The sequence below is a fragment of the Rhinolophus hipposideros genome (assembly GCF_964194185.1).
Source record: "Rhinolophus hipposideros genome assembly, chromosome: 4".
NCBI classification, from domain to species: domain Eukaryota; kingdom Metazoa; phylum Chordata; class Mammalia; order Chiroptera; family Rhinolophidae; genus Rhinolophus; species Rhinolophus hipposideros.
This window is the reverse complement of record NC_138050.1, coordinates 53,552,540-53,575,495: the sequence shown is the minus strand read 5'-3', so window position 1 is coordinate 53,575,495 and position 22,956 is coordinate 53,552,540. Positions and strand designations below refer to the sequence as shown.

The following is a 22,956-nucleotide window of genomic DNA, read 5'->3' as shown; positions in this document are numbered from 1 at the left end:
TCAAATGAATTCTAAGTCAGAAATACCAACAGCGGACAGATAATTTAGAAGAGTAAGGAACCCAATGGTCCATTGTAAGCAAAATCATCCCAGAATACTTGGATCCTGAGCAGAACACCTACAGAACTTGTTTTGTCAGGCTGAATTTGAAGGATCGGCTTTCAGAGACCCCAATAAAGAGGCCTTTACTTCAAACGCCATCAGACAACTGGCTGTCTCACAGCTGGAGAGATAGATGGTGTTCCATGATTTTCAGGTGCGGACAGGATTCCTCTGATCACTCACAGGGCTGACTGAAAAGCCTATTGGATCTCTTATCTGATGGGACCAGTTAAAGCAATGGTTTTGAACATCTCAAGCAAAGAGATGTGAAAATGAAAGAGAAATTCTACTTTTCTCATTATATTTCTGATGATCATTCAGGGTATAGCACTATATGTATGACTTGTTCATTTATCGTGAAATATCCCAAATTCCTCAAAGCAAATCTAAAAGATATCCTCATGGCCTCAAAAATCACTCTGGAATATATGTTAGGTCTATTATCAAGAAAATCAAAATTGGAAAGGAATTACATAATAAGAAAGCATATATCTAAATATCTATTATGCAAAGAAATAGCAAAATAGGCTGTGGTCGCATAGTATATAAATTGTAGATTGTTAACCCAACCCCCGATGTCTTCCGGAACCAGATGAATGCTTTTGAGAGGCCCACAGACTTCGCCTGATGCTCTCTAGCTATTCGAAAGATATTTGATCATGTTGCCTTTTTTCTCCCACCAGACATCTCAGAACACCTGACTTACTTTCAATTCATGTTTAAAATCTAAAAAGGAACATTCCCAAAGAAAGTAAAAAGAGAAAATCAGTTCTTCTTCCTATGGCTAAGCCACTGGTGAATTCCCAGGTGCGAATCTCTTACCTGTTTAGGATGTGGGTCTGTCCAACTCACCATCGAAAGTCAGTTGGTTACTAACCATTGTCACCCCAATAAACTTAATTTAAAAAAAAAAAAGAAAGAATTTTGCGCACAACAGATAAAGGCGTGCTTGTTGTCCCTGAGGAGGAGCTAGCTGCTTTTGGAATTTTTTCTTGAATTTTTAAATCTACCCTTACCTGTCCCTGCCACAACCGTCCTCCCTGTCACCCAATGAAGCAAGGTGAAGGTTTACTTCTCATCAAAACCCGTAGGAAACAGAACTTTCTCTTGAAGGCCTTTCTCCTGCTTAGGACTTACACCCATGTGCCTTTGTCTACTTAATCTTTCATTCATTTGCTTATTCGTTTTAAGCTGTCTTTTCCCTTGGATTCACGCCAGGGTCATCTCTTATGAGAAGATTGAAAACCATTTTATCTCACAGTTATATGAAAACCAAATGCATATGGACTGGATGCCTCACTTACTTTTCTTTTTCCCAGGGACATCCTGGGCAAGGTGGACCCAGAGGACCGCCTGGCTATGATGGCTGCAATGGGACCCGGGGAGACATAGGCCAGCAGGGACCCTCCGGCCCTGGGGGCTTCCCTGGATCTCCTGTGAGTATCTTCAGCACAGCTCGTGCTGACCACGTGCTTAGCTCTAGAACCTGGATGGCTGGCACTTGTCTGCAGAAATGTATGAAAGATGCTGGACTCTCATTCGTGGCACCGAGAAGGCCCAGCACAAGACCCTCTTGAGAAAGTTATCTTCGAGAAACTTTTGAGAAAGAATGGGTTGCCTCCTGTTCACTTGCTATCAGGGGCTGCAGGCACATGCTAAGCCTGCCTTTTATGCCTGAGGAAAAATAGCCCTTGTGTCTTTAGTCAGTGATCAGGGTGAAGCATACCTCCCTGATGATGTTTCTTTGCAGATACCTAGGCATACTTTTCCTGGATTCAAATAACTTCATTTTCATGATAGATAAAAATAATTGGTTTAGTTTATATTGTTCTTGCCTACATTCTTCCAAGTGTCACTTCATTTTCTCCCATGCTCCAATTCAAATAACAGCAAATAATAGCATAATAGTAAATCTGAAATTATGAAGCGTAAAGCTTGGCAAAATTCTCTATTAGTCACCATATTTATAAGATTCTAAAATCCTTTGTGACATGAAGGAACTAGGATATTCTTCAGCGTATACGATATAGGAGTTTGGTTTTTTACTGGAAGAACTTTCATATATTAATCTATTACAAGGTCTCATTTAGTTTTCAGGGTCCTACCAAAGAATCTTGAAACATTTTTCAGTAGTAAACTGTTGTAAGTATATATTCTTACCACCAAAATATTGCAAATTCAGGGTTATACTAATATTTTATTTGGTAACACTTTTTATTGAAAACATTTTTAAGGTGGAGGAACAACAGTCATAAGCACCCCTCATCTTGTTTCCCCCTAAAGCAATTTCTCATCATCCTTAGACCTCTGCCTTCCAGCTCCCACTTCATTGATTCTTTTTCACATGGTCAGCTTATCAGTAAGCTACATCATTTTCTAGTCTAGTGGAATAAAATAACTTCTTTATCAATTAACATATTCATTACTTTAAAATATTTTATATGTGGATATTAAGACATTTATACACATGCATATGTATACACATATCATGTATATTTGACACAATTTCAGTTTTAAAGAATGACCCAGTATCTCTCACACAAATGGTGCTTCAGAGTACATGTGCTAATATTTTCAGGACACTAATGCCAAAGAAAATACAAAACAATATTACAAAGAAAAATAACATGTTGGTATACTAAGGGATTAGTTTACTGAGCATTCATTTGGGTTTTTGAAAATAATTTAAATCCTATAAAGTATTTCCATTTTAACTTAGAAAAAAGATACTAGTGGGTCAATACGAAAATAAGTCTCATTTTTGGGGTTGAATGTAGTGATTGGTATTCAGAATAACCTAAAAGAAGCCATAGGAGCAATTAGACATTGCCCACAAAAGTCTATATTTAGTCGTTCAGATTACTGTAGCTGCACGGAATGTTTATGGACTTTTTTGCATTTTCTCCTTCTACCATATTTGTGCTACTGTAGGGGCCCCTAGGACCCAAAGGGCAGAAAGGCGAACCTTATGCTCTATCTAGTAAGGACCGCGACAAATACAGGGTAAGTTTGTTAGCTCTTTCACTTCGTTAATTGATTTCAAGTTTTTTTTCCAAATGTGTCAGAAATCCACAAAAAAACAAAAAGTTTATATTTTGACTATTTTATGCATTTAATAATAACAATTTGAGCTGCTTTATATATAAATGACATTATTTTTATGTATAAAAATTTTGGATGTATTCATTCGGGTATATCTGACCTTCAGAGAAAAAGGGTTAGAGATGGGAGACCTGATTAAGCGATCCAGTGTGAAGTCCTGATGAAGAAAGTTAATTTCCAAGGAAACTCTGAGTCGGGAGAATGAATGGAATGGAGGAATGTATAGAATGATGGATTAATCCAAAATCATGATTAATTTAAAAATCATTTTACTTCCTTTCAGGGTGCTTTCAATCTTATATTTAATTGTGGGTACATCCCTTTCTCCTATCACAATACCCCAGATATTAGGTAATTAACATTACCAAGGCCTGTTAGGGCTGATATAACTTACATACTTACTTCCAATGTTGCAATAAAATGTAATTAAATGTAAAGTTGCTTAAATGCTAGAATACTTAAAATTATTTCTTCTCAATTAGGGTGAACCAGGAGAGCCTGGATTGGGTGGTTACCAGGTAAGTTTTATTTTTATTATAGAATGTTCCAAACAAAATTTTAAGAATCCAGGACTCCAAATACTAGTCTACCTCTCTTAACAGCCTCTCTTTTGCTTGTCTTTAGGGGCCTCCCGGCCGCCCTGGGCCTATGGGACCGATGGGTCCCATTGGAACTCCGGGAAGACCAGTAAGTACCACGTGCACATGCTCAGTGTTGGACCCTTGCCAAGGTATCCTCTAGAGATGCAACTTCCTCAGCTGTTGATACAGGTGACAGCTTCACAAGACAGCCATGGTGCTTGTGATCACTACAGAAATTGTCAAGACCAAACAGGTCATCCTTTGCATGCGTTTTGCTACTATGAAGGTAGAAGAATGGGGACTCAGAGTTTATAGTCACCATATCACTGCCAGCCATGTCCAATTTAAACTGGGTGCGGGCTGGGTGCCATTCCAGTCACGTACAAGCTCTCTGGGCCCCACCTACTCCGTTGACAAAGGCCTGTCATCTCTGGGCAAAGCAAACCAAAGTCCAACAGGGTAATAAGAAGAAAATGGGTTTTGTCTAGGCATGGCCATCATGGCAGGGCTATCACACCTGGGCATTGCTATTATAGCAGGTGTACCACACCTGGGCATGGCTGTCAGCAGGTGTACCACACTTGGGCATGGTCATTGCAGCAAGGGAAATATTGGACATCGACTAATAAAATGGCCCTAGCGCCCCACCTGAATGGTGGTCTACGGGAGTTCAGTCCCCCTGCAACTCAAATGATCGAGTGAGGTGGCAAAAAGGACAAATACGTGGATGAAGGCGGGCTTGCTGCAAGGACGGGAAAGGAGGAAAAAGGAGAGTTGTTAGTGCCTGTGCAGCCCTCAGGCTACTTTCACTACTACCCAAGGGACCCAGGAGATAAACTGGCCACTTGAAGGTTTCTGACTCTCATTCCCGACATTTTATACTAGTAAGACAAGTGGGCCTTAAATTACAAAAGGAGAGATTTGGGCTACAGGTGAGAGAGACCTTCTCACAGAAAACCATTGCTCAAGACTGAGGGACACTATCAAGGGACACTGTGGTATCAGTTTCTTAACAGATGTTGGAAAATAATGGAGACACATATGTTTGGGAAGATTCAGTCATACTAATAGTTGGGGGTGTGAGTACTCATAAATTTCCTTCAGACTATAGATAATAATTGATTTTGTTTCTACAAAGTAAGTTTCCCTGGTGCGGTGAACGTCATTTTTGCAAACAGCCCTCTGTTATGAAAGACTTGACCAAATAAAATGAAACAAGGATTATGTGATGAGAGGCTCTTTGCTCTCCTATTGCATATGCTTGCTGGCTTCCTCACAGCACACATTATTACGTGGTTTGGAGGTTTATACTTTTAAATACACAGTTCAGGGAAATATGAAATGACAGATTGTACCTGCTGGGTTTTTAGCTGATCTGGCATTTCAAGTTCTTCATATGGGCTATGAAAAGAGCCCCCAAACCCCCGCTTGTTCACTTCTTTGTACTTAAACATCAGCTGTCCTTGTCATGCACTTACTATAAGTGTGGTGCTCATGCTGAAGGCTGTGCACATAGATAATGGTGATGTTTGTGGGTGGACTCAACCCTGCAGTACTGACCTGTAGATTAGTTCTACCTGTGAACATTTGCTGACCCACCAGCCAACAGTGCTAGCCACCCCCAGTGGGAACCCCAGAGGGTGGCAGGAGAAACGGTCTCTGCAGTCACGGAGCCTGCCACCTTGCAGAGGGAGCAGGGTAAACATGAATAGGACACAGGTGAAGTCAAAAGTCTAAACTCAGAAAAGCAAACCCGAAACAGCTGTGCCTGGACAGCTGGCAAATTCTGAGAACTGGGCCTGACCTCAGGCCTCTACCCTGCAGCCATTCCTCCCTGCTGAGACAAATGTATCAGAAACCTCCATACATACTACATGGTGTTCTAAATATACGGTGAATGGCTTTCCCAGAGCTTTCTAGCAGATGTTTTCTGGGTCCTGGGATAAAGAAAACAGTTTATAAATTTATTTGTATTTGTGCAGGGACCGCCTGGACCCCCTGGATCAAAAGGACAGCCTGTAAGTTGGTGGTTAAGGGGGCGGGGGAGGGAGCAGGGGGACTTATGTATTTATGTATATCTTTCTGGACCATGGAAATACTCAGTTGACAACTATGTTTTGTTTATTTCATGATGAGAATCATTTTGCAGGTTTTTAGGACTTAGTGTTATAAATTCCAAGCAGTGCACCTGGAGTAGCTGGCACATGAAATAAGTGGATGAGTTGAAGGATGAAAATCACATAACATTCATCTGCATGAAAATCAAACTGATGAATGTTAAATACAAACACAGATTTAGGGACAGATCATGTTTATCCATGTGTGTTAATTTACAAGAACGAACAAAATTAGGTATGTTTCTGTAGAGGAGCAGACAGCATTCTTACCTGGGTATGATTAGGTTCTACAAGAGTGTGTTGTCAGCCTCCAGACATTTCATAGTCAGTGATTTTCAATTCAGGCTAGAGCCCAAAGCAGTACTGTTTCTATCAGAGAAAGACTTAAGTTGGTTACAGCAGAACAAAGTAAGCGGCTTATTAGAACTTGGAGACAGAGCTGGGGTTCATCATGATCCGGGAAAGTTGGATAAATGTCCAAGACAAACAGTAGGAGGTTGGTGAGGAAAGTATTTGATCAAAACACAACACGAGTCAGAAATCCTGGGGTCTGTTACCAACGTTCAAGGACCATTCCACGGCCTGCATATGGCCAAGGACATTTTGCAGCCTGCACATTCCCATGCCTGCTCCATGGAAATCCCATCTCTGTAACCTCCTGGGGACCTCAGCTGCCACCACCCCCAAGCCCCCAGCTCCCACCACCTCTGACACAGCTTCCGGCTGGGGATGGAGCTTGTTAAGGCTGCTGCCCCCACCAGTGGGATCCCCACTGTCTGGCAGCCTCAAGCAGGGTGGGAACGGCCCAGAGCCAAGAGAAGCGGATGTAGGATGGGGCGGCCCAGCCCCAAGGTCGCCTCACATCCCCACTTGGCTGCAACACAAACAGCCCTCATCCCCGACCAGGTCACTTCCTGGTGACTTGGACAAGCAGCTCATGAGGCAGAGGGACCACAGGGGCCCAAGCAAATCGCATTCTAATCTAGCCTGGCTGTATTTCTATGCTTTGATTTCAACTCCCAGCCAGGTGGGAAAAAAAGCAAAAATTAATTAAAGGCTTTTTCCTTATTTTCAGAAAATCTCTGGGCATTGCAAGGGGCAGACAGTTTATTGCAGAGAGAAAAATCAGATAGGGCCTCACATGGTCTTTTGTCAAGATGGGACTGTAGAGACCCTGGGAAAAAAGCAGCGTTGTTTGGAGGTCAAAGAAAAGAGTACTATTTCTATAATGTACATGAATTTGTAGTACAGGCATACCTGCCTCATTTTATTGCATGTCAAAAATATTGTGTTTTTTACAAATTGAAGGTTTGTGGCAACCCCGCATTGGCACCATTTTTCCAACAGGTTCAGATGATGGTTAGCATTTATTTAGCAATAAGATATTTTTTTAATGAAGGTGTATACATATTTTAGACATAATGCTATCACACACTTAATAGACTACAGTATAGTATAAACATAACTTTTATATGCACTGGGAAACCCCAAAATTTATGTGACTTGCTTTATTGTGACATTTACTTTATTGTGGTGGTCTGGAACCAAACCCACAATATCTTCAAGGTGTGCCTGTACAGTTTTTCATATGTGCCTATTTTAGACACCAAGGCTGAGTCAACGCTCTCATAAATGACAACTCCACTTGTGAAACTATTAAATACTTGCTAAACTACTTGACCTAGCTTTGCCTCTTAAGCAAAAAGAAAGATAAAGAGTTTGTATAAAGCCCAAAGAATCACCATCCCCTAAAATCATTAAAGGGTAAGACATGTTTATATGAAATTGGGATTATTTTACCAAAATGGGAAACAGCTGAGACAGAAGAGAGAATGAATTATGATTTTCAAATATGGGACCCAGTGGGGGAAAACATGGCTGCTTTCTCAATCTAAAGGGACCAGACCCAAGAAAAATGCTTTGCGTTGCTACCCTGTAGAAACGATATATGAGCAATTAAGAGTCGGAAAGACGTGGGATCAAATCAAGCTCTGCTGCTCATTAGCTGTGCGGCCTTGGTCAAAGGAGATAACAATTTTACCACCCATGATGTCCAAACTCATTGTGTAGTGTATAGGATTACAGGGAGCGTGAAGCATTTAGGTAGGGCCCTGGATTGTTATTCTACAAACAGCAAGTATAGGACCAAAAATATGTTCAGTTTTCTGATCATCAGGATGTTTGAACAATAGAATGTATTTCAAAAGGCAAACAGTAAAATATTCCCAAGGGTGACACAGTAACTAACTGCTCTTAGTCCACTATTTTTGAGGTTTTGCTTAGAGAATAAAATAAAAATTTCTTAAAAGCATATCTATGTTAAAAGAATAGCATATCATTTTTCTGAACCCCAGAATTTTCTTTGTTTAGGTTTAATCTTCGTGAATGCTCAGAATATACTGTAAAGTGCCACTTTTCTGCATCCCTGTTTGCTCCTGTTCATATTATGTGATATCTGGGCTCAGACTTTTATTACACAGTTTACGTGTGGAAATAGAAAAAGAAAAGACAGTGACTTTCTTTCTGTGTCAATTAGTTTCTGGGAGGTGAAGCCAGAATATTATGCAAGGATAGTTGTTCAGTAATATTATAAATATATAGGTTTTAGGTTTCTTTTTCTAAAAGAAAGTTATTTCACTGTGATTATTGACTTTTAAAAACTTACAAAAACTCATTGATTTTTCAGGGCAACAGAGGACTTGGTTTTTATGGAGAAAAAGGTGAAAAGGTAAAGGAAACTTAATAAAGTAGAGGCATGCAGTGTTTAATAGTTAGAAAACACATCATTTTAATGACTATGTTTATGCTGTTCTCTTGAGGTGATCTGCAAACAGACCACTTGCATAGAACGTGATCATTGTAAAGTGGCAACTTGCCAAACATGCTCCAGTGATAGTTATGGAGCAATAATACAGTAAAAGCGAACCATCTAGTTGGTCCTAGACCTCTGACACAGGCATAACTTTAGCCATCTTCTAACATGGGGAATTCAGAGGTGATTAAGGAAACTGAAGCCAGAGCCACAGATTAATGTGGAGCCAGCTCGAGGACCAGGTGACATAACCAGCTCTGCCTGGGCTCAAAGACAGGAAAGAGAACCACGTGGACTTTTATAATTCCCCTAGTGCCTAGATTCAAAGACCACATGGCCTTTGAGAGGATCACTTGAGATCATGTGTATTGAATACTCAACATGGCATCCACACCCAGTGAGTAAAACCTCACCAACACACAACCCCATTGCATTCTCCCCAAAAGCTACATGCCCACTGTAAAACGGATTTGTTCCTCTGGCCTCATTGTTGGAGCATTTTCATTTTGTTGTACATTTTATTTTTGATTGAACAGCACACTAAACTTTCACTACTCAGGTGTGAAAATGACTTTGTTCTTTGTATTAATACCACACAAAAAACTACAAAATAAAATATTGAAAGCTCTAATTACATGGAAGTTTAAATTCCTATACAATGAAATATAACAAAATAGTAAAATAACATAGAAAGAAGAAAAATCTGGAAAGAAATAATTGGGTAGAGGGGAGAATAGTCACATTAGATAGAATGGAAACAAAGTTAATGTCTATAATCTACAAAAAGTTTATTCAAATTCTTAATTAAAAAAAAAAGAAAGAAAACCTCAAGGTCCCAATAGGTAAAGGGGAGATGAACAAATTATTTAGATTTTTTTTTTTTTAGGTACAATAGTAGTGGACACTCAGAATACACTGTGGAGTACTACTTTCTGCAGTAATACATCATCTCAATTTGTTCCTAGTCATATTATGTGATATCTGGACTCAAACTGGTATTATATACTCCATATGTGGAAATAGCAAAAGAAAAGACAATACCTTTCTTTCTGTGTCAATTAGTTCCTGGGAAGTCAAGTCAGCGTATTATGTTAGGATAGTTGTCCAGTAATGCTGCACATCTATAGGTTTCTCCATCTGTGCACCACATAGAAAAGTGTTTCTTGCTGATGATAAAAATACAAATTAAAATAACTGAGATATTATGTTTATTGAAGATGCTACTTTTTATCCCAGACCACAAAAAGTTAAAGAAATTCATCACCACCAAACCAGTATTATAAGAAATGTTAAAGGGACTCCTTTAAGAAGAAGAAAGAATGAAATCTTACCATTTGTGACATGGATGGACTTAGAGGGTGTTAGGCTAAGTAAACTAAGTATGATTTCACTTACATGTGCAATCTAAAAAGCAAAGTAAATGAAGCAAAACGGAAACGGTCTCATAGATACAGAAAACAAACTGATGGTTGCCACATGGAAGGGGGTTGGGGGACTGGGTGAAAAAGGTGACAAGATTAAGAAGTACATATTAGTAGTGACAAAATCATCGTGGGATGTAAAGTATAGTATAGAAATAAAGTCAATTATATGTAGTAATTTTGTATGGTACCAGGTGGGTACTAGAGTTATCAGGGAGATCACTTTGTAAATTATATAAATATTGAACCACCATGCTCTACCCTGAAGCTAATATAAAATAATATTGAATGTAAACTGTAATTGAAAAATAATAAAAAATAAATTTTAAAAAATGAGCAGAGGACCTAAAGAGACATTTCTCCAAAGAGGACATACACATGGCCAATAGACACATGAAAAGATGCTCAGAGTCCTTCATCATCAGAGAAATGCAAAGTGAAACCACAATGAGCTACCACCTCGCCCCTATCAGAATGGCTGTCATCAGTAAATCAACAGGTGCTGGCGAGGATGGGGAGAAAAGTTATATAAATGTCTAACCTCAATGCTGTACACTTGAAACTAATTTAAATTGAATGTCAACTATAATTGAAAAATAAACAATGAATTTTTTAAAAAGATGCTGCTTTTTAGTATATGAAAATGCCTTTAATTGGTGAAGTAGTGGTGAAACTGGAGCAGTCTTTCGTTTTTTAGGTGTTACTTGTATCTTGGTACCAATCTTGGAGAGCAATGGAGTGATACATGTAAAGAACCATGAAGACACTTAGCCCTCAGACATAACGATCTCCTTGGGTAGAAATTCATCCCGAGGTTATTCCACAGAAGCAAATGCAGCCTCAAATTGTGAACAACCTAAACAATTTGTATGCAGACATTCTAAAAATAATTATTAATGCAAGAAGGATACAAATAATTTTGCATTGTGATTATTTCATTTTAAATTGAGTTGTGTTTTATATTATAAATATAACATTACAAAATTGGTGTGCATGTGATAAGTACTATACAAAGAGAAAAAAAGCAGTTTGTGGTGGGATTGTGCTTGTACTCAAGTGTAGTAATGTCTTTCCAATGTAAAGACTTGTGCTTTGCTAAACCATTCACAGGGTGAAATGGGACTGCCAGGACCCAATGGGATTCCCTCAGACAACCATGATGCCATCATCGGGCCCACGAAGGAAACATTCCATCCAGATCAATATAAGGTAAAGAAGCTTTGCCAAAATTGACTGTATTCCCCCACTGAACTAGAAAGAAAGGAAGGAAATAAGGGATGGAGAGAGGGAGCGAGGGAAGACAGAGAAAGAAAGGGAAGGAATGAAAGAGGGAGAGAGGCAGGGAAGGAAGGAAGGAGAAAGAAAAGGGAGAGAGAGAGAGAGAGAGAAAAGGAAGGAAGGAAGGAAGGAAGGAAGGAAGGAAGGAAGGAAGGAAGGAAGGAAGGAAGGAAGGAAGGAAGGAAGGAAGGAAGGAAGGAATTAAGAAAGAAAGACCTTTCTTCGATCTTATTCAAACAATTGCATTCAAAGTGGAAAACACCTCACCATCAAATTGAGCGTAAAAGCACAATTGTTCATTGGGTCAAGTAACTGCATTAGTCCACATGTTAAACAATTGTAACAAATTTGAAACAAAACAAAGATCCATTAAAAAAAAATCTCCAATCTATCCTTAAGTACGTGAGTCTCCAGTTTAGACGTAGGTTCAGGTCAGAGCATAATTCAAATCGAGTGTATAGACCTATCTGACAAAATGTTGTAGTCTTCAAAATAAACCTGCTCTTACTCTTTGCTGACATACAGCATCACTGTGGGGGGGGGGTTGGATCAAAGTCCATTTTTTGGCCCTTATAATGTCTATTAATGTTTCATTTGATCAAAAATGTTCTCTTGGAGTCTGAAACAAAAATCAACATCCTGCTGTACCACTTACTAGTTCAGATGGGCCACTTAACCTTCCTAAGCCTCCATGTTCCCTCGTTCCAAATGAAGATGGTAATACCTTGTAGAGCTGTGAGGTGGATTGTAGGAGGCCACAGGTGAAATGCACAGTATAAAGTCAGGAAAATCAACAAGAACCAAAACAAAAACCCCAAATATAGACTATAATTCCCAAAACTCAAGTATCTGTCAAGATGGGGATTGAGTGCTTGGTCCTGGATGGGAGAGGCAGGCATGCGGACCACTGCCTTGGAGGGGAGTGAATCCGGGCAGCTGTGTCTGAGTGCTAAGTGACCTGACAGTTGACAAAAGTGACCTGGGAGGTGGCTGGAGCAAGACAAAACTACCAGAGGAAAGTGAGTCCGAAGCAGGTGGTTGTGTATAGCTGAAAAAGTGGGATGTCCTTGGACAACCAGGCAGGAGGAGAGGCTCCACTGAGTTGTCAGGATGGATTCTGGACAGGCCTCTGGCTCCTAGTGATGATCTGACCATCAGCCACATAGGGCCTCTGTCCAGGAGCTGAGGATGGTGTGGGGCAGAGCCAATTCTATCCATGCTGAGATGCTCAAGCTTCCAAAACACATTTCCTCTTCCACGACCAAGAGGGAATGGTTCCGGGGCTGGTACCCAGCCAGCCTGCAGGGGGCAGTCTTGGGCTGCAGGGATCCAGGTGCTGTCTTAGCAGTGACGGAGACAAAAGACGTGGCCTGTCACTACATTTCTTTCACCATTTTCACCAAGAGAAGTGGGAAAAATAGATCATAGATCATTAACAAAGCCACTTTTTGCTTGGGATTTGAATGCACTCCAAATGCATCTTTTCCTCAGAGAACCCTCCTAATAATATTTTATCAACCCTCCTAACGAATATTATCACCTGGGGCTTTTCTCTGGGCATATTCTCCCACCACAAGGTATTATAAGCCTGTCACCGTAGTGTGATAAAGGAAACCACATAGATAGAGACAGCCTCGCAATCATATCAAAAATAACATGATTTAATTAATGTTATGAAAATCTAGAAGAAATAGCACATTTTCCCTTGAATTTTGAAGCTGTAAAATTTAGGGTTGTTACAACTCATTTATAATGATTGTTTAAGGATTATTAAATTCCTTTCACCTTGTATCATAAACACTGATGAATTTTCAATATTACTATTCTTGAATTAATGAGCATTTCTTATTTTTCATTTTCTTCACAGGGTAATAAAGGAAGTATGGGAGAACCAGGGAAAACAGTAAGTCAAGCAATAAAGACGTTTCTTCTCACTGGTGGTTTCCAAATTCTCGGTGTTCCTCTTGCAACAATAGAGTATGCAGGGGTTGTAACAACCCATGGACCCTTGGTTTCCAATCCATTTGTCTACAGCAAGAAAGTATTATCATATATGCTTTTCTATTTTTTCAGAAAATAGTTTTAGAATATCTTCCTTTTTGCATAATAAACTCCAGCTAATCAACATTTTCTGAAGTTCATAAAATGAACCTAAACTCCTTAAGAGAGAAGATGGGGGTGGAAGGGGGTGGGCAGGTTTGACAGACTGGCTTCTGTTCTGGGGGGGTATTCTAACCATGTAATCACTCCACCCCCTCTTTAATCTTTGTCATGTTTGCCCCAGTATTCTCAATCCTCCCACATCGTCACTTAACTGTGTAGCGATGACGGGTGATATCCTAGATACGGCAGATTCACAGATCCCTGTGAGTCTGCCATTTTGCTCAGCTACAACAGAGAACCACAAAAGTAGGCTGGCCCCAGTCAGAGTACTAAAAAAATGGAACCCCTGAGCAGGTAAAGTGTAAATTGTCGGCTGTTCCCTCAGGTCTCTGTGTTCTCTCCTAGGGCATTTCCTTGAAGGGAGAAGAAGGAATCATGGGCTTTTCAGGACCACGGGTAAACCATGCATTCTATAACTGTGTTTTGTTTTGTTTTGTTTTTCAGATAGACTTTCTTTTTTTTAGAGTAGTTTTTGGTTCACAGCAAAGGTGAGCTTAAACTACAGAGAAATTTACCTCATACCCCCTTCTCCTTCACATCCACAGCCAGAGTGGTCCATTGGTTACAGTGGATGAGATGAGACGAGCCTATGTTGAGTGACACATCATTATCACCCAATAATCGGGTTTTAAAACTGTGCACCTCCATTTGATGAAGGGTAGAAACAGAACACAAATACATTTCTGCTTGTATTAATTAGGCTAAATTAACCTGTGATAACAAAAATGTAGACTGTCTCCAATAGATGAGAAGCTGATTTCTTGCTGCCCGAAGAGTCCAACAAAAATGTCCCTAGTGGGGTGGGGGGTGGGACAAGGGAGTGTCTACGCCCAAGGAGATTCAGCCACCTGTGGCTTCCTATTACTGTGTTACACTCTCCAAAAGTAAGAACAGAGACTCATGAGAACATTGGCATGCAGGCCCTTTTAGATCTTTGCTGTGTTTCCCATACAATGTTTATGGATTTCTCCATATTTCTTTAAGTGGTAGATATGATTCATTACATAAAAGTGTCACTAACATGATTCATCTCCTTTAGAAAATAAAAGGAGTTTCTGATGGTTTTGATACTTTCATAGTAAAGGATTTCTTTTTTTTTTAGACCATGTCAGGTGCCATAGTAATATCCTCTGGAAAACATTGCTGCATATTCTAAGCTGTTACTGCTTGTTTTCTGTTCAACCCAGGGTGCCGCTGGCTTTGATGGTGAAAAAGGTTTACCAGGACAAAAAGTAAGTATGATGCATAAAATGCAATCTGCTCCAGACCTGAAACATTTCACAAAGGTCAAATAGAAAGACTGGAATCCCAGCGGGGGGAAAATTTGCCCCAGGAAAAAGCATTTAAAACTTGCACTGCATTTATCTTATCGTCTCCAATCGTTTGAAATCCTTGAGTCAGATTATATACCTTTTTGTCATTTTGCAAACCAGCCTGTTGGTTCTTTCCTTAGGTTCTCTCCCTCCAGGCTTCCCATCACCCAGCCCCCTCCAGCCCCGGGGAGTCTCTGTGCCTTCCAGTCTCCCACCTCTCCTCTCCATCATTGTATGTCACTCTTAGGAAGGTTTTCACTGTAGTGACCAAGGGTTCGCCTACATTTTTTTACATATTGGTCTCACACGTTTTAACACTTCCTTTCTCTTTAATGATGACCCAGTGATTTTTATCATGTGTTCTATGGACAGACTTCTGGAAATTTTTTAAGAAGAAAATGTGAGAAATATATTGAGAATCTGGTTCAGGCTTAGAATTGTCTGAGTACTAGGTCACAGGAGAGAATACACATAGAAATAGATTCTTGATTTATTATTTTATTAATGATTTTATGAATCATAGATTAATGATTTATTATTTTTATAAATTCAATCATAGAATGTACAGCACAGGTCCTTCTCATCACAGACCCCCAGCATTCTCCCCAGAGGCAACCACTGTAAATCGTTCTATGGGTATCATTTCAGACAGGTGCCAGCATATAAAAGACATGCATTTTTATATGCATGTAATTTAACGAGAAAATAAAAATATCTGTATCATTCTGCCTCTTGTTTTTTCATCCAATGTGCCTTGGAGATTGTTGCACATTAGCATGTGCTCATCTACATAGTTCTTCTAACAAGCTGCACAGAATTGCGGTAAACAGATGTACCGTATTTGCTTAACTTGCCCCTTGTGGTGGTTTCTAGCTGCTTGCTACTTCCAACTATCATGCAGTCAACACTGTGGAACACACATCTTGGTAGCCAAAGGCTAGTATTTCCATAATTCAGTCCTAATAGGTATATAGAAAGAGACTTTAAAAAAAAAAAATCAGTTCAGCCTCTAAATCGTGACTCCCCTGAATCCTGCTCATGGCTCCATCACAGATGGTAGTGAGACATCTGGAGAACCATAAGGATGCTGCTAGCATGCACTGGGTCTCGTCAGTCCCTCTGCAGGGAGTTCTGCCATGTTTGTTCTGGGACTTGACCTCCCAAATTTCTGACCTCCATTGGCTCTAGGCCCAGACATCTTCACCCTGTGTTGTTCTGGTTTGGACCACTCACAATGAGCACCAATCTTGATTCCTTCCTGTAACCTCCTTTGATCTTATTTTTCCTATTCCCGTCCTTTTATACTGCACTCGGGCCAGGGATGATACCAGGGTTTGCACTAGCTATCCCCATCTTGTCATAACGTTAGTAACTGATAGGAGTGCTCCCAAAGGTAGCATACCTGGAGCGAAGCTGTCCACGCAACGCCCAACCAAAGGCCAAAAGGCCGAATTCTAGTTTAAGGACCACAATAAGCAAGTGCTGTATAGAGATAGAGGACTAAAGCAAACGTTAGCGTTTAAAAGTAATCCGTTTGCACACATCTCCATGTAATTAAAGTACTGCTGTTACTATTTTGATTGCCTGCCATGTGCTAGTGAAATCATAATTATGGTCTGTTTTTCTACACCCAACACTAAGGAGTTACAGTGTTTTTAAAATGCAATTCAACATAGCTGCCCTGCTGAGAACTCAGAGTTAATGAAGGACAAGATGTTCGCCAGGCACTGACCACCTGGGCCTCTCACTACTGTGGCCCAGATGTTAAGATCGAAGGCTCACATCTTCCAGCTTGCTTTCTGCACTTGGAATGAGTGGGGAAGCCGCAGACTTCCGAATAAGTGGGGCGTCTCAGTTGCTGTGGGAAAATTGTTTCCTAGACTATACAAATAGAAAGTGCTTAGGATAAACACTCATGGCGGAGTCGTCCTGTGTGTTAGTAGCACACTACACCACAGATATGGCTACCATGTGTTATTTTACTTGACAAGTTGCCATTACTTCCCAACTAATTTCCCAGTTATCCTCATAGACTTTGGTTTAAGGATGTAACATGGAACGAGTAACCAAAGGCAGCTCCAAGGAGCAACTGTGAACACCAACATAAACACGCATCGAAATAGGATGAACCAAAAAAGAGGACTCTGGGAAAGATTTTTGCTTTCTCTACAGAATCAGCTGCCCCTCCCTCATTCTTCCCGAGATGGACAGAACTTTAGTTAGTCCCGGGGAAGCTTGTTACCGCTTGATGATGAGCAGTGCTTGCGGGACTTGGGGGGGTTGGGGAACAGAATGGCTTGTAGAGCTGACAAAGTCTAGCACCTTGTTTGAGCTGGATTGTAATGTCAGCCCTGGACATAGCTCAGACTGAATGCCCAGTTGCCAGCGCCCCAGCCATAGGCAAGCTCTTTAATGATTCCTAGCCTGTCTCATGAGATGGCCTCTGAATGGCAGATCATTTTTAATATTAGAGAAATTTGCCTTGACCTTTGAATCTTCAGCTCCACTTAGTGTGAAAGAAAGTCAGTCTAAATCATGGTCCCACCATGAAAAACACAAAATTAAGCCCATCTTAATTCTAGATTCCTAACAACATGACTTGCAGCTTACGTGCTCCTAGATTTTAAAATATCATGTAAAATCATTGGATAACGTTCGTTTTTTTATTTTATACCCTTGGTACCTGGCATTCTGAATTTTGGGGGCCTTACTGTATATATTCTTTAACAAGGGGGAATAAATTTCTAAACTTTTAAAGAAGGTTTATATATCTACCCAAATACGATATGGCTCTTTCGATACATATGTGAGGGAATTAGAAAGCAACAGGGAGCACTAGAGATTCTTATTTTTAATAAAGAAAAAAAATTCTAAATTGAGAGGCTTTAATGCTCCTATTTGGTGTTAACTGAAATTTTTCAAAACCCACCTGAGAGGAAGGTTTTAATAGGTGAATCAGGCTGTCAACATAGCCCCACTGATCAGTCATAAAATCACTCAAACTTGGTGTCTGTGCGGCCTGTCCATGCAGTAGAAAGGACACAGCACCTCCATGAATGATTATTGCTGAATCGATGAACCTGGGCCTAATAAAACCTCTCTAGCTAACAACTCATTCATTTAGAGATAATGTGGGGATCGAGGTGCGTATTATACACCGCTATAAGAGTGAGGTGGATGAAATCCACCACGTAGCATATTTGCAGTACCAATGATCCAGTTTCTTCCACAGCAACAACAACAACAAAAAAGTTACTAAAACAGTAGAAAGGAAGAGGAAACTATTATAAATTAAAAATAAATTAAGAGGCATAGCAGCAGCCAAATGTCATGTTTGGACTTTGGATCCTGTTTCAAACAAAGCAACTACAAAAAGATACTTTTGAGACCCAAATCAGGCAAAACTGGACAGAGACTAGGTAGTAGGTGATTTTATGGAATTACTATTCATTGTATTAGACATAATAAAGGTATTGTGGTTACTTCTTTATATGTCAGAGATAAGAAATAAGCACCAAGTATCTTCTCTGCAGGGAAGCAGAGGACCTGATGGTTATCAAGGCCATTTTGGACCCCAAGGACCCAAGGTAAGCTCCGTTTTCATTTGGACAGTTTTCACTTCTTTCCTTCGGATGGTGTTCTGATCACCTCCTATTCACCATGTTGGACAAGGGAGGTATCCTCTGTCCTGTACAAGAATAGATAACGAAACACACGACTCCCAGCACTGGAGAGGTGAGATGGACATTCATCTGTCAGTCACATATATCCCTCAGGTTGCGGCACGCCTAGCAAGACCACATGGAGGTTACACCTGGAGCAGAGTGAACCAGCAGGGCCGTGGGATGGGTCTTGTAGTAACAAGAGGGTAGGGTATCCCCTGGTTCCTGAGGGAGGGTATGACTGACTTGTTGGAATAATCCCACGAGTGAGCAGGGAAATAAAGTGCAGTAAGTTGAGAACCAGGTGGAGTACGGCTGTTCTAGCTGATGGGGAAACCAGTCAGGGAGAGAGGCTTTCCCGCTGGATGGGGCCGTGTCTTGTGAGAACAGGGAAACTCATCGTTAGGCCTGTGAGACCCAGTGATGCCCCAAGTGGTCAAGGCAGCACTTGAAATGTTTCGCCTTACAATCCAGAAGACACTGTATCAGGGTGTAGTTACATCACCCCCAGCTCATCCTCCGGGGGGCTCAGATGCCATTATCAAGAATGGAACAGTCCGCCCTGCAGAAAGCAGGATCCTGACTGGGTCCGGTGTTTGACAAGGATTTCAAAGTGATATTGGCACCTGCCCACTTTGTTGTCTCCTGGTGTGCCTGGAGTGCCTGGACTTCCTGCCACAGCATAGTGGAGACGGTGCCCAGGCAGAGTCTATGGTTCAATTACTCAGAATAGGAAGCTCCGCGCATGACCCACATGAAGCTTTATTCTTTGGAAATACGCAGTGTCCACAACTCCAAAAGGCCGGTCTCACATTCTTCTCTTTTCTTCTTTGTTTCCTCCAGGGAGAAATGGGGGACCGAGGCCCCCCAGGCCAACCTGCCTACTCCCCTCATCCTTCTCTGGCAAAAGGTTGGTTTGTATACGATTTCTTCTGCATATACACATTCTCTTCTGTTACGGGCAGCAAGTCATGGACTTGCCAGAAAGAATTATCTAAGTAAAAGAAAACAAAGCAAACAAAAGTTGTTTAGAACATAACCTTCATAGAATCTCAGTCTCGCATACACCGTCCCGTATGGCCTCAATGCGGTATCCTGGGAGATCCTCATTTTGCCTCTGTCTGAGAAAGCGTTCCCCACCTTCCAGGTGAGACCCTTCTGTGGGGAACTTCTTCCAAGTCTGCATGCCTCGTGCAGGAGTGGTTCTGTCACCTGCAATATCGCTAGAGACATCTTGTCCTGCACTTCAGGCCTCCATGGCAGGAGGTCCAAGCACTTTCACTCGTTTCTGTCCCCAGATGCTAAAGCCCCTCTGCTAGCCAGTCGAAGCCGTAATCTGTAAACAGTCACATCCTTTTAGGCTGCAAGGAACTAAATCCCCAAGTGTCTGCACATGAGCAACTCCCCAAGAAGATGCCCCCCAGTCACAGTTGACCCCTGTGTGTAAATGAAGGATTTTGCATGTGTTGCAGCTAATGCTCGTCTTACTATTTTAGCTCAGCCTTCCAAATTGGTGAGGTTATAGTGAAATATGATTCGCATTCTGTGATAAGAACAATGGTTTCTGGACCTTTTTGGATGTGCACCCTTCTAAAAAAAAAAATCTTTAAAAAAAAATGGTTTGAGCACTCCCCTGAATAATTGTACATCTATTTGTTTACAGATAATTTATCCATGTTATAGGAGGTTCCAGGAAGGACGAGGTTTTAGCCCTTTTGGTTCACTATCGCATCCCCAATTTCTAAAACAGTTCCAGACACCTAGTGGGTAGTCAGTAAATATTTATCTGAATGACTGAATAATGTCCTAAAACGTGCACATCAGACAGGGATTTTAAAGGATGAGGTTGTTTTTAAATAAAGATGGTCTAGAGCGTCCTACCTGTGCCAGTAAATCACCTGGCACACTCCTGTCAGATGGGCCCAGGGCTCAAGGACTCACTGTCCTGCTTAGGTGTGAACCATCTGTCAGTTTAATAACTACTTTCGCATGTCTTCTCCAACATGCCGAAGAATGTGGCTATGCCTCTTTGTGTTTGTTTTATTCAGGAGTAAGGCCTGTAAGAACATTCGTAGGTTATTCATCCAGCAAACAGTTAAGAAAAGCCTATCCAGGCAGGAGCTGCGGCTCAGGGGAAGAAGGGACTCAGAGAGAATCAGCCCTGGCCTCCTTGCCCCCTGCCACAGCGTCTGGTGCATGGGAAGATTCCTAATCATATTATTTCCTTCTTTATTCTCAAATTGGACTCAGCGACTTGTCCAACCTGATTTTCCACTACCTCAGTGCACCGGCACCCCGAGACTCCAGCCCAGTCCTGCTGAGTGCTCCCAGCTCTGTGCTGTCAGTTTGGCTGATCTCCCCTCTGGATGCCCTTCCTTCCACTGTCCTCTGCCCTCTCCCTCCCCATCTCCCATCTCTATCACACTCCACTAGAATCTGAAGCTCAACTGCCAGGTTACCTTCTCCAGAAAACCTGAGTGCCCCGGGGCACAATGCTTCCCCTCTCTGTAAAATTAGGACTGTGATACTATTCGTACCACATGGTTTTATGGGAGTCAAACGTGTGTAAAGTATTTAACACTGAATCCAGTGCACACAGAAATAGCTCAAAATGTTGTCTACTATTATTTTTATTCTCCATGATCTCTTAGTATCTTATTTTTTTCCCCAAATAGTCGTCCCCTCCTTTGAAATCTCTCTGTATCTTTTTGGCATTATGTGCCTCTCTATTGTTTTATGATATTTTTAAGAATCTTGTATCACCCCTTTGATTGGGAATGAGCTCCTTGAAAACAGGGATCATTAACACCCAAATTAAACATTTGGAGCCCCACCATGCTTCTGCAATATGCAGGGTATTTGTAAATATGCATTCATTGAAAAGGTGAACATCCACTGCAAGCGCTAGACAAGTCTTGTCCTAATTGTGGGGCCTGTCTCGGTTCCAGGTGGCAGAGGTGACCCAGGATTCCCAGGGGCTCATGGGGAGCCAGGACCCCGGGGTGAGCAAGGCGACTTTGGCCCACAAGGCCCCCCTGGCATGTCCATCAGAGATGAAGGTAATGTGGTTCCACAGTATTAAAACTATGACCAAAACTGCGTCCGTTCAGCTCTTCACGTAAACCACAGGCCCCTTACTGACTGCACAGTTTGTTTGGTGCTCTTATAGACCGGGTTTAGCCGTGTAAGGGGGCTCGCATACATGTTTGGATGTCTTCACACAACAATTGGACTTGTGACAGCAACTCCCACTAGGTTAGACTATGCCTCTGATGAGTAACTAGCACACTTCTGTCAGTTGGACGAGGAGCATGGGCAGTCGACAGATGTTACCAGGTATCGATAGCAATTCTCAGGACACTGTGTGGGAGCAAGAAGAGGGGCTTTTTTAAGTTGAAAAATGGTGATGAAATATACCACTGGCCTTCACCCCTGAAGTTACTGACTGGACTGTAAATCCACTGGTCCTGCTAGTGGTCTCCTATGGACGGAATGGCGACGTAGTTGTTACATATCAGAAGTTTCACATTGGTAATTGCTATTTTCAGATGGAAAGAGAGGCTTCCCGGGTGAAATGGGACCCAAAGGTTTCATGGGAGACCCGGGCATCCCTGCACGATACCCCGGCCCGCCAGGAGCTGATGGAAAGCCAGGGCACCGAGGACTCCCAGGGCCCGCCGGACCACCTGGGCCAGATGGTAAGCAGAGGGAAACTCGGGGCGCATTCTGGTGTCCAGACATAGAAGCCCAGCCATCCAATATTTTACTTGGGTTTTCTGCTAAAAATGTCGTGAACCAGTGCAGTAGGCAGGGGATTAGGGTGTAGCAGAAGCTGTGTGGTGCAAATAGAAATGGCTGGTGATGGAAGAAGGGCAAAACCTTGCCAACCTGTTGAGTATTAACAGTCCCATAGATATTACACAGTAAGGGTTGGCTGAGCGTGACTCCAGTGAGATCAGTCCTTCAGTGACACAGCGGAGAGGTGCAGTCTGGAAGCTGATGAGAGTGGAAAGCTGCTGGGTGATAAGTTCCAGACAACCTTCCTCCAGGGTTGGAGGCCTCACATCTTGACTTCCACCCTCTCTCCTCTGTTTGACCAACAACTGTAAGCAGACTTGATAATCTCTCTTCTAGGCCTATGCAGAACCAAAGCGACAGCTGAAAGGTTGGCAACAGTTGAGGACGAGAAGGGATGGCTGCACCACCTGTAACGAGGAGTGGCAGCCATTAACCAAGGCCGAGATGGAAGGCTATAAAGTAGACAAGCAGGAGGCACTGTCCCCTCATGCTACCCAGGGGGCATCATCAAATTGTAGCACTAAAAGGCATTTCCAGGTTCCGATATTTCTGTGGTGACATCCTTTAGTTGAGAATGCGCTCAGGAGGCAGGGCACTCTGTCTTTGA

At 41.7% G+C, this 22,956-nt stretch overlaps 1 protein-coding gene across 1 annotated transcript in view; it reads left to right on the top strand.

Annotated features, from left to right (window-relative positions):
• COL4A2 (collagen type IV alpha 2 chain) overlaps positions 1-22,956 on the top strand; it is a 183,423-nt gene that overhangs the window by 110,771 nt on the left and 49,696 nt on the right. The window contains exons 7-20 of the mRNA XM_081046767.1: positions 1,422-1,538; positions 3,034-3,105; positions 3,687-3,722; positions 3,829-3,891; positions 5,768-5,803; positions 8,589-8,630; positions 11,246-11,344; positions 13,281-13,316; positions 13,922-13,972; positions 14,764-14,808; positions 18,423-18,476; positions 19,395-19,461; positions 21,500-21,610; positions 22,100-22,249. Of these exons, the coding sequence (XP_080902893.1) occupies positions 1,422-1,538; positions 3,034-3,105; positions 3,687-3,722; positions 3,829-3,891; positions 5,768-5,803; positions 8,589-8,630; positions 11,246-11,344; positions 13,281-13,316; positions 13,922-13,972; positions 14,764-14,808; positions 18,423-18,476; positions 19,395-19,461; positions 21,500-21,610; positions 22,100-22,249 (979 nt within the window). The remainder of the gene's footprint in view (positions 1-1,421; positions 1,539-3,033; positions 3,106-3,686; positions 3,723-3,828; positions 3,892-5,767; positions 5,804-8,588; positions 8,631-11,245; positions 11,345-13,280; positions 13,317-13,921; positions 13,973-14,763; positions 14,809-18,422; positions 18,477-19,394; positions 19,462-21,499; positions 21,611-22,099; positions 22,250-22,956) is intronic.